Source organism: Carassius auratus, chromosome 14 (assembly GCF_003368295.1).
Source record: "Carassius auratus strain Wakin chromosome 14, ASM336829v1, whole genome shotgun sequence".
NCBI lineage: Eukaryota > Metazoa > Chordata > Actinopteri > Cypriniformes > Cyprinidae > Carassius > Carassius auratus.
The window spans coordinates 32,985,931-33,000,438 of NC_039256.1; the positions used below are offsets into that span (position 1 = coordinate 32,985,931).

At 36.8% G+C, this 14,508-nt stretch overlaps 1 protein-coding gene across 1 annotated transcript in view; it reads left to right on the forward strand.

The window, feature by feature from the left end:
- The first annotated feature begins 7,312 nt into the window (after positions 1-7,312).
- LOC113113341 (uncharacterized) overlaps positions 7,313-14,508 on the forward strand; it is a 7,664-nt gene continuing 468 nt past the window's right edge. Inside the window, exons 1-5 of the mRNA XM_026279455.1 lie at positions 7,313-7,537; positions 10,960-11,295; positions 11,689-11,922; positions 13,501-13,668; positions 13,891-13,995. Of these exons, the coding sequence (XP_026135240.1) occupies positions 7,495-7,537; positions 10,960-11,295; positions 11,689-11,922; positions 13,501-13,668; positions 13,891-13,995 (886 nt within the window). The 5' untranslated portion in view covers positions 7,313-7,494. The remainder of the gene's footprint in view (positions 7,538-10,959; positions 11,296-11,688; positions 11,923-13,500; positions 13,669-13,890; positions 13,996-14,508) is intronic.

Here is a 14,508-nt window from a genome sequence, read left to right on the forward strand (position 1 = left end):
ATACTAATAAAATTAACTTTACACCACATACTATGTGGCCCTTTTACCCTTTATTGTTTCCACCTAACATTTTACATACTCTTGAAGATTTCTATAGGTCTTGTCTGAGACCCAATCTCTCTGGTCTCGGTCTTGACTCGGACTCGACCCTTTCTGAACTCGGTCTTGACTCGGACTCGACCCTCTCTGGACTCGATCTGGACTCGGACTCGAATGAGCTGGTCTCGACTACAACACTGGCTGCTCTTGTTAAATTTCAGCCTCTGGATCTGATTCTGGATCATAAATATACGCTGAATCTGACTGTTAGCCATGGTTTTGGCTGTTTTTTTCCTCACGGTAATGTCACAGCTTCCAAACGCTCTCAACGCAAAAGCCTACTGGCGCTCGTGATTCTTTAGCTCCGCCCACACGTCACGCCTCCAGCCGCTCGTGTTTTTCCGGGAAAAATCGGTACTATCTTTCTCTTATAAATATAATAAAACTAAAGACTTTTTGGAGTTATGAAGGATGCAGTACTACTCTATAGGTACTCAAGATTAACAGGATATTGAGTGAAAACGAGCATTTCACCCCCCTTTAAAAATAACAATAACTAATCAAATGACAAAAAAAGCACAATAAACTATTTAGGGAAGGCAAGTTTATTTATATTTCATTCATTCATTCGTTCATTTCATAAAATGATTATACATAAAATACAGTGCAATCAGACATCGTAATCTCTAACAAAAAAGTGCTACACTTTGTTGCCTTGTCACAAAGTGTAAATGTTTTATATTGTTGTTGGTTTAGTCATTTATATAGTAGGCATAGGTTAATAGTAGTATTGCATCCTTCATATCTCCAAAAAGTCTTTAGTTTTATTATATTTATAAGAGAAAGATAGTCTGTACTGATTTTTCCCGGAAAAACACGACCGACTGGAGGCGTGACGTGTGGGCGGAGCTAAAGAATCACGAGTGCCAGTAGGCTTTTGCGTTGAGACTCCGTTGATGCTCTGTAAAAATAAACTCCATCCACTGGTCCCTTAATGCTGTTTCTCTTTTGGTAATCTGTGCAGGGTTGTCTTGCCCTGGCAACCAAAAACACACTTCTTTTGTGACATTTGGCGACGCTCTGGCTCTGATCAGTGAAGTCTGTTGTGCTCTCAGTGCTCTGCTATACGGGAGCGCGCGCTCTTCCGGCAGAAGTGCCTCAGGACCCATATAAGGAAATTCCGCTCCATCTAATGTCACACAGAGCCATACTCGAAAAAAAACTTTCCGAAACTTGTGACAAACCGGAAGAGGTATTTTTGGAACAGAAATACTCCTTCAAACGTACAACTTAATTTTTGAAACTTTGTCCATGTTTAGCATGGGAATCCAACTCTTTAACAGTGTAAAAAACTCAGTATGCATGAAATAGCATTTCACCCCCCCCCCCTTTAACTAATCACTTATAAATGCCTTACAACTTAACGTTATTATAAAGTGTTACCAAATGATGATCATACATAAATTAACATGAAGATTTAGGCTTGTTCTGTGTTATTAAGCTGAAGCTCTACACAGAAAATAATTGAACAAAGCAAAGCTATAAATGATTGAAATCATCCGGATTCAGTCAGATTTACCCAATACAAACTCATCTGTCACTGCATTTTACTTCCTTTTGACTAATAGATTTATATATTTTGTCAACAAACGGCTAAATAATTTACTTCATTATTTTAATGAATTGAATGCTTCACTTCGCCATCACTAGCAATAAGATCCATATGCAGGCAAAGTCTTTAATGGACAAAACAGGCACAGAGTAGAGCAAACACAGACGAGGGTCAAAACCAAAAGGAAACGAGAGCCCAAACAACAAATCCAAAATGAAAATCAAAGACATGGTACAAAAGGCAGGCAAGGGTCAAAGCACAAGGAAAATCCAACAAAAGTAAATGTTCAAAAGCAATAAAAGATATGGCGAGTGTTAGATTATTTCATGATCTCTGTCAGGTATTAATGTGAGTTTGCCTCCTGGCAATCCTCCTCCTTTCTTACACGTCCTCTTCCACGGGTGTTTCCTGTTTTTCCTACATATGACGTGTTTCGTCTTTTCTTTGTCTTCTTTGATCCCTCTCCTTGTCTCCCTCCTCCCATCTGTGTTTTCTCTCTCTGTATGCTTTAGTCTTATGTCTCTTTACCCAAATGTAAATGCGCATGCGCAGATAATGCGTAAAGGTGAATCGGTGAAGATTGGTGGGGGGACCTTTTAGGCCCAGGCTGATGAGTTTGGTGTAACCTTTGCATAAAGTTGAAAAGCTCAATGCCAGTATTATTCCTTAAATGTCCAGTTATTTCTGATCACATGTATGTTATATATAACTTGTTGTTTTGGCTTATATCCAACACATATGTAATCCGTACCTCACTGGTCGAAAAAGATCATACCAACTTTATTTTATCCTATAAAAACTCAGTGTATAACAATAAAGATTTGAAGTGAAGGTATACTCAGATCTTGTGTCTGTCGTGCCTTTTCTTCCCACGGCCATGAACACTTCTGAAGGACTGAGAAAACTTTTGGAGAAAAATTTAACAGCGAGACATTGCAAAGGAACAAGGGAGTCTATTTATAGTGTGAAAGGACGAAGATGAGCTTGTGAACATGAGCAGGTGAACAGGAGCTCAGAATCAAGAAAAAGGCTCCCTCACGTGGCGGGTGTCTGGAGTAGCAGGTTTGGGTGTGTATATGACATTACTCCCATTTTTAGACCCATCTCAAGGGTGTGCAGAAGTGTTGGTTTGGGGCCTTCTCCTGGGTTTGGGTTGAGGTCAATCTGAGTCAGGGGCAACTCAGTGATGACAGCTGTGTAAAATATATAAAGAATACATTTTATTATTATTATTATTATTATTTAATTTAGAAATATAATTGCAATAAAGCCTGATGGAATAACAACCATCCACAGAACAAAAGACAAGAAACAGCTGGATTCAGGCAACATCCTGATGACTGCACCAAAAACAAGTGATCGAATCAGGAATACCAGATCTACCAGGAATACTCATTTTGTTCTGAGACCCAAAACTGTTTTACTCAGAAGCCTTCAGTCAGCCTGGGAGGTAAACAGAGGAATCCAGGGAGGAGCAGAAAGCAGGATACACATGATGATAAAATGAGCAGGATTTACTGAATCTTACCTGTGTTTGTTTCAATGCTCAGACTTTATCAACAAGTGTTGTTATATCAAACTGAAAACAAGATTTAATCACTGCTTCATAACATCATTCTGGACATTAAAACTGGAAATTGAGATTTTCTCTCATTTCTTTTTGTGTGTATATGATATTACAGAGAACCTGGTCTCTGTGTGTGTGTGTGTGTGTGTGTGTGTGTGTGTGTGTTTCACACTACAGTAAGTGTGCTGTTACTGTCTATGTGAGGATTTATTACACATTTATTCAGACTCAAAGCATTATGGGTAGAATCTCTCATCAGTCTGTTCTGCTTCATCAACACAGTTTCACTGATGATCCAATACAAACCCAAAACCCAGGATAGATCGGCTGATTGAATGTGGTCTGGACTGTGTGGATGAGGCTCATTGTGTCAGAGACGCTGTAGAAGGACAGAGTTCCTGCTCTGTGATCCACAAACACTCCTATTCTACTGCTGATGGACTTCACAGAGACATCAGTCTCAATGTTATTGTGTCTGAATAAGTAACTGGAGGAAGAACAGAACAAACTCCAGGACTGATCATTAGATCCAAACACACACTCATTACCCCGTCCCTTCCTGCTGATGCTCTTATATGACACTGATATACACACACCAAATCCACTCCAGTCAATCTCCCAGTAACAGCGTCCACACACACTCTCTCTACACAACCCCTGGAGATAATAATCAAATCTGTCTGGATGATCAGGATAAGGCTGATCTTTGTCAGTGTTAGTAATCACTCTGTTTCTCTCAGACAGATGGAGGTAATTATTCACTGTGTTCAGATCCAGAGTGAGCTGATGGGAATCTGATGGAGATAAAACACATCAGAATCAGGAATTATGAATCTGTTTGATCTTTTCATGTAGCTGAACTCTTCATGTTCAGTGTATCATCAAAGTATCAGTACAGATAACCAGATATAATGTGCAAATCATCAATTACATCATCAGTTATAAAACTCTTCTTTCTCCTTCTACAGGAAGAACAAGAACACACTAAGAGAGTTTTTCTGCTTGTTTTCTCACTGACTTACATTGAAGAAAGTCATCGCGGGTCTTGGGAACAATGTTGGTGAATGTAACTGTGGAAATCAACAGACATGGACAGTGTGATTCTCATGATCCTTCATCCATTCCTAAGACATTTCTATTATGATGTTCTTAATGATATGAGATGATGAACTCTTTTCAGGGTCGGATTAACATAAGGGCTTGGCGGAGCAGAAGTCCAAGGCCTGAATATGGAGGGGGCTCTTTGTACTTGCCTGAAGGGTTAACAATGATTAGAAATGTTGTGAGCCATGGTTTGCTATAGTCCCAGGGCCTAATATGTTTTCTTGATCTTGGCTTGATCCTGGTGAATGTGGTTGTGGAACTCAACAAACATGAACAGTAGCTAAATTTCTATTGCCCTTCGAAATTGTGCAAATTGAAATTACGCCTAACGAAAATGTGTCATCTTGTAAAATTGCCCATATTTCGCCAAAAATATTTGTAATATGCATTTTCAGGTCACTTGACGTATGTAAATAGTCATATGATCCTTCTTTATCGTACTATAACCTCCAAGAAACACGTAATATGTGTTTACCTCTTTCTGAGCTCTCGGAAGTTGTGGCCTAGTGGTTAAAGAGTATGACTCCCAACACTAGGTGTGTGGGTTTGAATCTTGGGCTGGTAATACCACGACTGAGGTGTCCTTGAGCAAGGCACCGAACCCCCAACTGCTCCCTGGGTGCCGCAGCATAAGTGGCTGCCCATTGCTCCGTGTGTGTGCACTTTGGGTGGGTTAAATGCAGAGCACGAAATCTGAGTATGGGTCACTATACTTGGCTGAATGTCACATCACTTTCATCTTCTTGAGCTCCTCTTTGCAGAAATCCTCCAGTTTGTCTCTCAGCTGATGGACAGATTCTCTCAGATCATCAAAAGAGAAGAGAGAACTAAAGGGATTGTCATTTACGTCTGTAGATTCGGGAGGGGCTGAGAGAGACTGGAAAATCTACAGAAAACAGAAATCAAAACTCATCAGCTCCACAATGCTATCATTTTTTTCAGCTATTTCTTTTTTTCAAATGAACGAGAGATATTTGTCCATGCATGTAAACAATCATATTTCTATTTCCATGTTCAATACTTGGGATGAAATGAATGTTTCTAGATGAGAGCTTTAATGAAGGCTTCTATTAAACTACTATATGGAACACTGTAATGTATATTTGATATTAATTAGAAATGCACCGATTCGAAATCTTGACTGATTCCAGTTCAGTCAGTGTACTGTTTGACTCCGGGATATTGGTTTGTTTGAGCTCAGAGAGAGTGTCAGCCACATTAAACAAGTTAACAGCTCAAGTCATTTGTGGATTAATGCGTACTGGAGACGTGAAACGTTTAAAATGATTCAGTTCGATTTGGTGAACTGGTTCAAAAAGATCCGGTTACATCGAATGATTCGTTCGCGAACCGGATATCACAAATTACTTTGTTTTTAACTGTCTCACAACAGACACGGAAGAGAAGACAATGCTGAATAAAGTCGTAGTTTTTGCTATTTTTGGACCAAAATGTATCTTCGATGCTTCAAAATATTCTACCTGACCCTCTGATGTCACATGGACTACTTTGATGATGTTTTTCTTACCTTTCTGGACATGGACAGTATACCGTACACACAGCTTCAATGGAGGGACTGAGAGCTCTCAGACTAAATCTAAAATATCTTAAACTGTGTTCAGAAGATAAAAGGAGGTCTTACTGGTTTGAAACAACATGAGGGTAAGTTATTTATGACATAATTTTGATTATTGGGCGAACTAACCCTTTTTTTTTTATTAAAGAATTCATAATGAATCACAATGCATCAAAGCATATAATAAACCATTTCCCAATTTCATCAGTTTAAATACTTCATATATTGACGCCCACAAAGAAGGGAAAAAATACAACAAAAAATAGTAAAGACTTTTAACTTAACTTTGGTTTAACTCACATCATGTAAAAGCAAGAGCTCAATGTAAATCAGCTCTCATAACCTTGCATGTGTGTGTGTGTGTGTGTGTGTGCGTGTGTGTGTGTGTGTGTGTGTGTAAATCCCAACATGCTCCTGCAACGCTGTTAGCAAATAATGTCTAGACAGCAGGTAACTCAGGCGTCTTTTCTTTTGCCTCTCCCGCAGCTGTTCGAACTCATCCACTCAGTGTTCACCCTCTGTTTGTTAAACTTCCCCTTCCTTAAGTAATTCGGTACATCCTTCCATCTCAAACCACCGCAGTGCATTTTGGTCAATGTAGTTCCTGATTTATTTTTCCCACAATATATAGTCCCAGAAATCAAAATATTTCAGCAAATAATTTCAGCTGTAACTCTTGTTTCCTCCTGCAGATGTCACTCAGAACAAAGAAAGTGTGTTTGATCGCAAACTTTAATTCCACACAGTATAGAATTATATTATTCCTGAATTGAGTTTTAAAAAGTATTTGTTGCAGTTAAACTTTATCTCTGTTACTAAACTATGTGGTAAAAACAAGTGGAATAGTTTAATGACGGTCACTGTTCTTGAGGTAAATATTGTATTTCCAGCAAAATCCGACCGTGTAGTTTAGTGAATCAAGAAAATAAGAATAAAAATAAGAAAATAAACATGACGCTTTAATCTATTGAGATTTATTAATGAATAATCTGTTAATGTTTCATTGATTATTAATGAGTAACTGAATAATTTTAACTAAAAAACATCCCTAATGTATATTTAGTGATAAGTTAAGTTCATATAAATCAGATTAAGCTCATTTCAGTCCTGTTGTTCTGAATGAAATGAGATCAGATGGCTGTGAAAGAGTGTAGTTGTAGTTTTCTCCTGCAGGTGGCGCTCTCTACATCAGCAGCTCTGAGCAGCTACAAACTCAACGAGTCCCATGAGTCTCTGCTCCAGTCAACAGAAGATCACAATCCTCTCTTCATTCACATGTGAATTGACTAGTCATTTTACTGCACTCAGAAACAAATCCTGTCCACTTCTTACTTAAACTAGTTCTTCTTTCTCTTAGTTTCTCTTTTCTCTTTTCTCAAATGTATTATAGTGCAAAGTAACAGCATGTGTCTTCCCCCAGAAGAAGAAACTTCCTCTTTCCTCAGTGAAGCGGTCAGATGTTTCCTCGTGTGTCAGTCGAGTGTGAGTCTCGCCGTGAAGACGCTTGTCTTGATGAGAGCCAGAACACAGACGATCTGAAGCAGCGTCACACTCTTCTGCTGGGATTGAGTTCTTCTGAAACTGGACTTTAGAGAAATGATGCTCATCTTTGGACTGATGCTGCTGCAAACTGCTGCATGTGAGTCACTTTCACATCAGACTCTTATGATGCTGATCAATCAGATCAATCTCTGAAATAAAAACATTTGAGTTAATATTACATTAAGAGTCTGTAGAGATCTAGTCACAGTGTTTTCTGATCTTCTGAAACAGTTTGTATCAGTGGAGTATTATAAAATGTGAGAGCAAGTGAGCGTTTAAACACTTAAAACAATGTTAATAAAGAGAGAACTGTCACAGTGTAATATGATTCAGTAAAAAGTACAGGACAAAGAACAATTCTACATTATAAAAATGTCACATTAACATGCATACAGTGATTTAGAAAATAAAACTATGCAGACTGAGAAAGCATGAGTCTCATTTGAATAAAATGAAAATTAAGATGAATGAGAGAATAAAGACATTGTTGAGACATTTTTAATTAAAGTAAATGTTTGATTATAACAGATATTTTCTATAACACTCTAATTTGAGTTAAATCTGTGCAGTGACAGGATTATGTTCAGTGCCCTGTTAATTATAACAGCATTAAAGGGATTTTTCACCCAAAAAATAAAAATCGTTCATTAATTGTTCACCATCATGTCGTTCCAAACCCATAAGACCTTCCTATGTTTCACAATGTGTGTGCATGATTTTCCTGCATGTAAATGTCTTTTCAAGTCTACGACTTAAATTATCACTGGTGTCAAAAGTATTCACATTAATTACTCAAGTAGAAGTAAAGATGCTAGGTTTTAAAAAGACTTTTGTAGAAGTTGAAGTATCAACTCAAGCTTTTTACTCAAGTAAAAGTGTAAAAGTACAGGTTTAAAAAACTACTTAAAGTATAAAAGTAAAAGTAATGTAAGGAAAGAAAATGACATTAAGAACAAAAGCTTAGGCCGCACCACAGTGGCCTATTGTACACTACCCCACCTCCTCAAAAAAAAAAATTTCCAAAGGCCATAATGACTATAATGTTACATTAAAATGTTCATGTTGAAAAAATTGGGATGCACTAGGCTACCTGTTTCAGGCGCATATATGCCCATTGAAAATGAACGCACTTTAGTACAATGCAAATACATTAAAGAACTAGAGATATGATGACTAGTTGCCTATAAGTATTGTTATGGTGCAAAAAGTCAAACTTCAGAGGCAAGTCATCAATAACCTTTAATGGAATGCAAATGTACATCCAAGCTTAGCTGCAGGAATCTGCGAGGGCAATGGTCAAGAACATTGGTGCAGGCTTAGTAACAATTACACTTGTATCGTTGTCTATTTACAATAAACATTAATGATGTCAAAATTAATGATTAATCCAAGTGAATAATCAAAAACTAAAAATGAAAAATAACTCATAATCCTGATACCTTCTTGATTGATAGCTTCCTGTATTCGGTACATACGTCTGCTATGTTCAGTGTGGGGGGGCAACGAGTTACAAAACTGGTAAAGCCTAGTTATCACAACATTGTCAATCGCAAACGCTAATTTATTCAAACGTCTCACTACCGAACTACCTACAGAAGATGAATAATTTTTAAGTAGGGTCCAGTGCCATTTCGATACTTTTAAAATGGTACTGAATGGCCTGAACTGATACTTTAAAAAGTAGAGCCACAAAAAAAAAAACAATGGATAACATTAAAGAACATTACAAATATTTCAAATAAATCCATAGCTTACACCTTGCATGCTCTCGTTTCCCAAGTTGTGCTTCCCTTAATCTAAGGCTAATAAATGTATTTCACAATCTGGGTCATTATTTAATACAAAACCACACATGATGTTTCTACTGTATCTCTGTCACTCACTCTGATATTTAGTTAAGATGAGTGCTGTCTGTCACTGTTTTAAATCAGTCCTGTGAATTGCTGTATGCTTATTCTTTATAAAGTAGCAACAATCTTGTTTTTAAAATACAGTACTGTGCAAAAGTCTTAGGCACATTAGTATTTTCACCCCAAAAAGGGTTTTAAGCAAGTTATTTATATCTTTTGCTGTAGTGTGTCAAAAGGAAATATCAGTTTGCCATTAATTTTAATAATAATCTAGAGCGATTTTGAATGCACAAGCAGTCTGACAACGGCAAAATGAATGTTTGGAAATGTAAACTGAAATTTCATACTGACACACTACAGCAAAATATATAAATAACTGGCCGAACACCATTCTTTTAAGTGAAAATACTAATCTGCTGAAGACTTTTGCACAGTAGTGTATGTATAAAGTATGTATGATTAAATTAAGTATATTTAAATAAGTGTAATTAAAGTATGCCTTCATATGTGTTAAGGGCTCGATTTTCGCTGGAGGAAACACCCTTTAGTGTTGAGCGGTGACAAGCAAAAACTTAACAGTAGATGAGAAACCGACTGCTCCCTCGTGAACTTTTGTAAACTGTATTTATGACAAAGAACTGCACAGATACAGATATTCTAACAATCTGTCGATAAACACACACCTTGTGTCCTCTGTTTCTGTTTGAGTCCGCTCGCTGCAGATTGAAGAGCGCGCTGAAAGATGGAGAGGAGACCGGTCTGACGTCGGTTTCATATGAAATTTAAGGGGACTGACTCTGAGGCGATCGCGAATTTGTGTACAGTTTATGGAGCTAAATGATACAGCACCTCTAAAAAAGCTTGGGAACACCTATGCTTCTTGTGTAGGCCTACATTTTGGAGAACCAGGACAAACATTTCAATCAATCGCTCAGGCATTTAAGATGCACTGAAATATGCGGCCTTATTCGGTTTGGTGCATAGCCTACCGGTTCCATACCCAACCATAATTTAAAGAAATATATTTTTTGACAAACGAACCCAACACTGGCTATGTCTTTGCAGGAGTGTGATGTGAACAAACAAACCAATAGGGTGTCGCAATGGTATATATAACCTATTTTTAAAATGTAAGTATAAAGTATAGATACTTGCGTGAAAATGTAAGGAGAAATAAAAAGTCGGCTGAAAAATAATTACTCAATTATAGTATAGATACCCAAAATTTCTACTTAAGTAAGTATTTGTACTTCCTTACTTGACACCTCTGTAAATTATTAACTGAAAGTAAAATGCTCACAGTTGTAGATTTATGTTACTATGACTGGTCTATATATTTTCTAAGCAGATCCAAACAAACAGTCAGTATATATCCCAGTGTAACCGTGTGCTCCTTCTCTCCTGTTATCTGAGGGAAGTCTCCGTCTGTATTATGTAACTGATTACACAAGAATGACCCTCACTGGACGCCTGCATGTAAAAGTTTAAAGTAGAGATGAAATGGTTCTGACAATGAGCATTATTGAGATGAACTGAGATCAGATCAAGAGTCTGTCTGATGTGTTTCTGCAGATGAACTTTAATTCTGTCAATGTTTGTGTAATTTGTGTCTGATTTTAATTCATGATGTCCTAATAATGTTGGAACATTTTTGTGTTTTGTTCTTCAGGTCTGGATCGGTTCTGCTGGTTTGGTCAGTCTGATCCCTGTTACACAGCTCTGGGACACAAACTCAATCTGATGATGGTGCAGGACGCTAGTAAATATGATCTGAAGATAAAAAAGAGAATAAACAACACAGCAGATGATCCAGTTTGTAGAGTAAAGAATGGCAGGATGAGGGAGACTGAATGTGATCTTTATAATAACAGACCTGAAGTGACAGTCATTAATGGGTCTGTGATAATAAACCGTGTGATCAGAACAGATTCAGGGAATTACAGATTAACACTCGAGAGCTCAGACGGCACAGAAACATCTCGAGATCTTCAAGTGATTGTTGAAGGTACAGAAACTCTCTCATCAGACTCATTACAATCTCATGTTCTCCAAAGATCTCTCTCTCATGCAAATGAATCAGATGAATCTCTGTGAAGGTTTTTATTGCAGTTCATTATTAAATATCTGGAAGAATTCACTCAGCAGCATCTTCTCTTTCTTTACACTGAGTCTGAGACTATTTTAAGAATGAAATACCAGCGTGTTGCTAACTGTGTACTGCATACTGCTTTTAAAAAATGACGTGAAAGCATTTCAGACAGTTATTTGCTTCATTGTTGTCACATGACTGACTTACACTATCATATCAGATATAAATTTAGTTTAGAAATGTTTTGACTGACTCATTTACATAATATCAAGAAATAGTCATGTGACTGTGATGTGTCCCTCCCTCCAGCTCCTATTGGCTCAGTGAATGTGTCAGTTAACTGCTCCTCCAGTGGGGTGATGAGGGTGTTCTGCTCCTCTGATGGAGATCAGCTCCTCTACAGCTGGACTCTGAATGGAGATCCACTGAAGGATGGAAACAGCAGCATTGATCTGGATGAAGGAACTGAGGGAAACATCAGCTGCAGCGTGAAGAACCACGTCAGTCACGCACAGAAGACCATTAGACTCAAACCCTGTCCTGGTGAGATTTTAATATATGAATGTCAATGTATTTACTAAACAAAAGCCTCAAGAGTGAAGCAGAATGACACAAAACCTGTCAGGAACACGTCAAAGTCATGTTTAACCCCCAAATTAGCAGAAACTCTGAAGCATATTTCGATGGATCGTGATGTTTTTAACTCATGTAGGACTCTTTAAAAACGATTTTGAATGAAGTGACAACAGATTAAGGCTGGATTTAGATTTTTAAAAATGAAAAGTAAATTTAAAAAAAAAAAATTTTTATTTTATTTGTTGAAATATATAGTTTATTTATTTATTCACCTTTTATATTTTTCACATGTTTTTCATCTTTAGCTGGCAAGGTACTCAATAAATAATAATAATAATTAAAAAAAAACTTTTTAATCTGATAAATTAAATGAGAACTATTACAAACATTAATTTTAAAATTTAAAAATTTAAAAACATGTCCACTCCCTAAATTTTATTTACTGTAATGGTTTACAAGTTTAGCTTTTTCTTTTCTTTTCTTTTTTTTTTCTTTTGGTAATTGCAGTTGTTTACAGAAATGATTGTTATTTGATTGTTATTGATATATTTTTACTTGTAATATGTAATATGATCATTTAATCTGTATAGTTTGAAGACAGACAGTTGTTTGTTTATAAAAAAATTATAGACGTATGTTTTATGTGCTGCTACTGCTAAGATGAGTAATTGTATTTTTACAATTACTCATCTTAGTAGTAGCAGCACATAAAACATACGTCTACATATCTATAACCATATCTTCACATATTCTTTGAAACATATGTGCAATTACTCTTGTATATTAACTGAACCATATTCCAAACAGATATCTTTCATGAAAAAAATTCTGGAAAAGCCTTACTCAACTGACATGTTTTATAATCATAGAAAAAAAGCAGGGTATGTGATACAGTACTTGATTATCTTGTAAAAATATGCCAACAGTGGTTAATGTAATTTAACCTTTGTAACAGCCATGATAACTTTCTATGCACGTCACTAACATTATTTCGAAGTGGATGGTGAAGTACTGATCTGGAAGTGTTTTTAGGTGTTTCTCAGATACACTTGACCATAACATTGGGCAATTCTCAAGCTGTGATGAAACTAATGACTGCAATACATCTTTATAAAACTACGTACAGGATAAATGCAGAATATTTCCACCACTATAGTGCTTATTATATAATCTATATGTTCAGACTAGGGGTGCGTTTCCCAAAACCATAGTTGCTAACTAAGTTAATGCGATGCAATTTCCTATTGCCAACCAACTAAGTTGCTAACAGGTTAGCAACGATGGTTTTGGGAAACGCACCCTAGGACAACATTTTGACAAGTTTCACTGCAACTTTCAATTTTCAAATTCAATTTCAATTTTCAATACAATTTTCCTGCAGTTTGCTTTTGATTTTGAACTGATATGTGATGTTTTCTTTACTGGTTTCATGAAATTCAGACAAGAAAATTATCTAAACTGGACAGTTAATTCTTCAAAATGAATAATGCAGTGATTTATATTAAGAGAGAAAGCAGCTGATTCTGTGCTGATGTTTTATTTCAGAGCCAACTACTGCAGCTGTGACCTCTAGTGCGACCTCTAGTGTGACCTCTAGTTTGACCTCTGAAGTGACCAGCAGCTCACAGACATCAGAAAATGGTACAAGTTTCTCATCGGCTGGTACGAATATCACCACGGATGTCATTTCAAGCCCTAAAGAGAGATTTAAGTGTGAGTGTTGAGCTACAATAAATGCAATCAATTACAAATAAATCCACAAATAACAATGACGTTGATAAAGACTCTAGCTAATTTGATTTTGTACTTATTAACTGTGCTGTTAAATTGCATTTAGTTGCTACAGTTGTTTTTTCGTGTTCCAGTTGGTGTAAATGAGCTGTTCGAGGCAGTTTTGGAGTTTGATTTAAATGACCTTGTGTTTTGCTTCCATAGATTTGCTCTATCTGATTGCTTTGGGCTGCGCTGCTGTGATCCTGATTCTGCTGTTCATCATCGTATGTTGCGTTTACAAGAAAAAACAGCAAAAGTCGATAACAGGTCAGTCAAAAATTTAAAATATGTGGTTCGTACTAAATTATGAAGGTTAGTCAAATGTTGGAATATTCAATGCAAGCTGACATCACAGAGCCAAACACATGGATTATTATGCCTTAAAATGCTGAGACGATTTTTAGCTTATAGGATTCATCAAGATCTCCTTGGACTTTATATTGGTAGCAGCAGTCAAACAGCTTCCAAATGCCAATTTGATATTTCATATCAACTCTTTTATCTGCTTAATTTGTCTTGAAGTGACGAGGGAATGGACAGCCACTGGTCAATTAACTTTTCAGTCAACTGTCCAAATACTATTGAGCCCCTGAAAATGGTGGTACTTTGCTTAAAATGGCTGTAAACCCTAAATGTTAATTGTCATATTTTTGTGGAACCTCTTAAAATGAAGCTAATCTCGATTCAAATCCATCGTAGTGGTGTATGAAGGTAAAAACACAAAAACTCAGACCCCAAACTCACAAAAACTTCTGGACCTGACTGTATGTATTGAGGTGA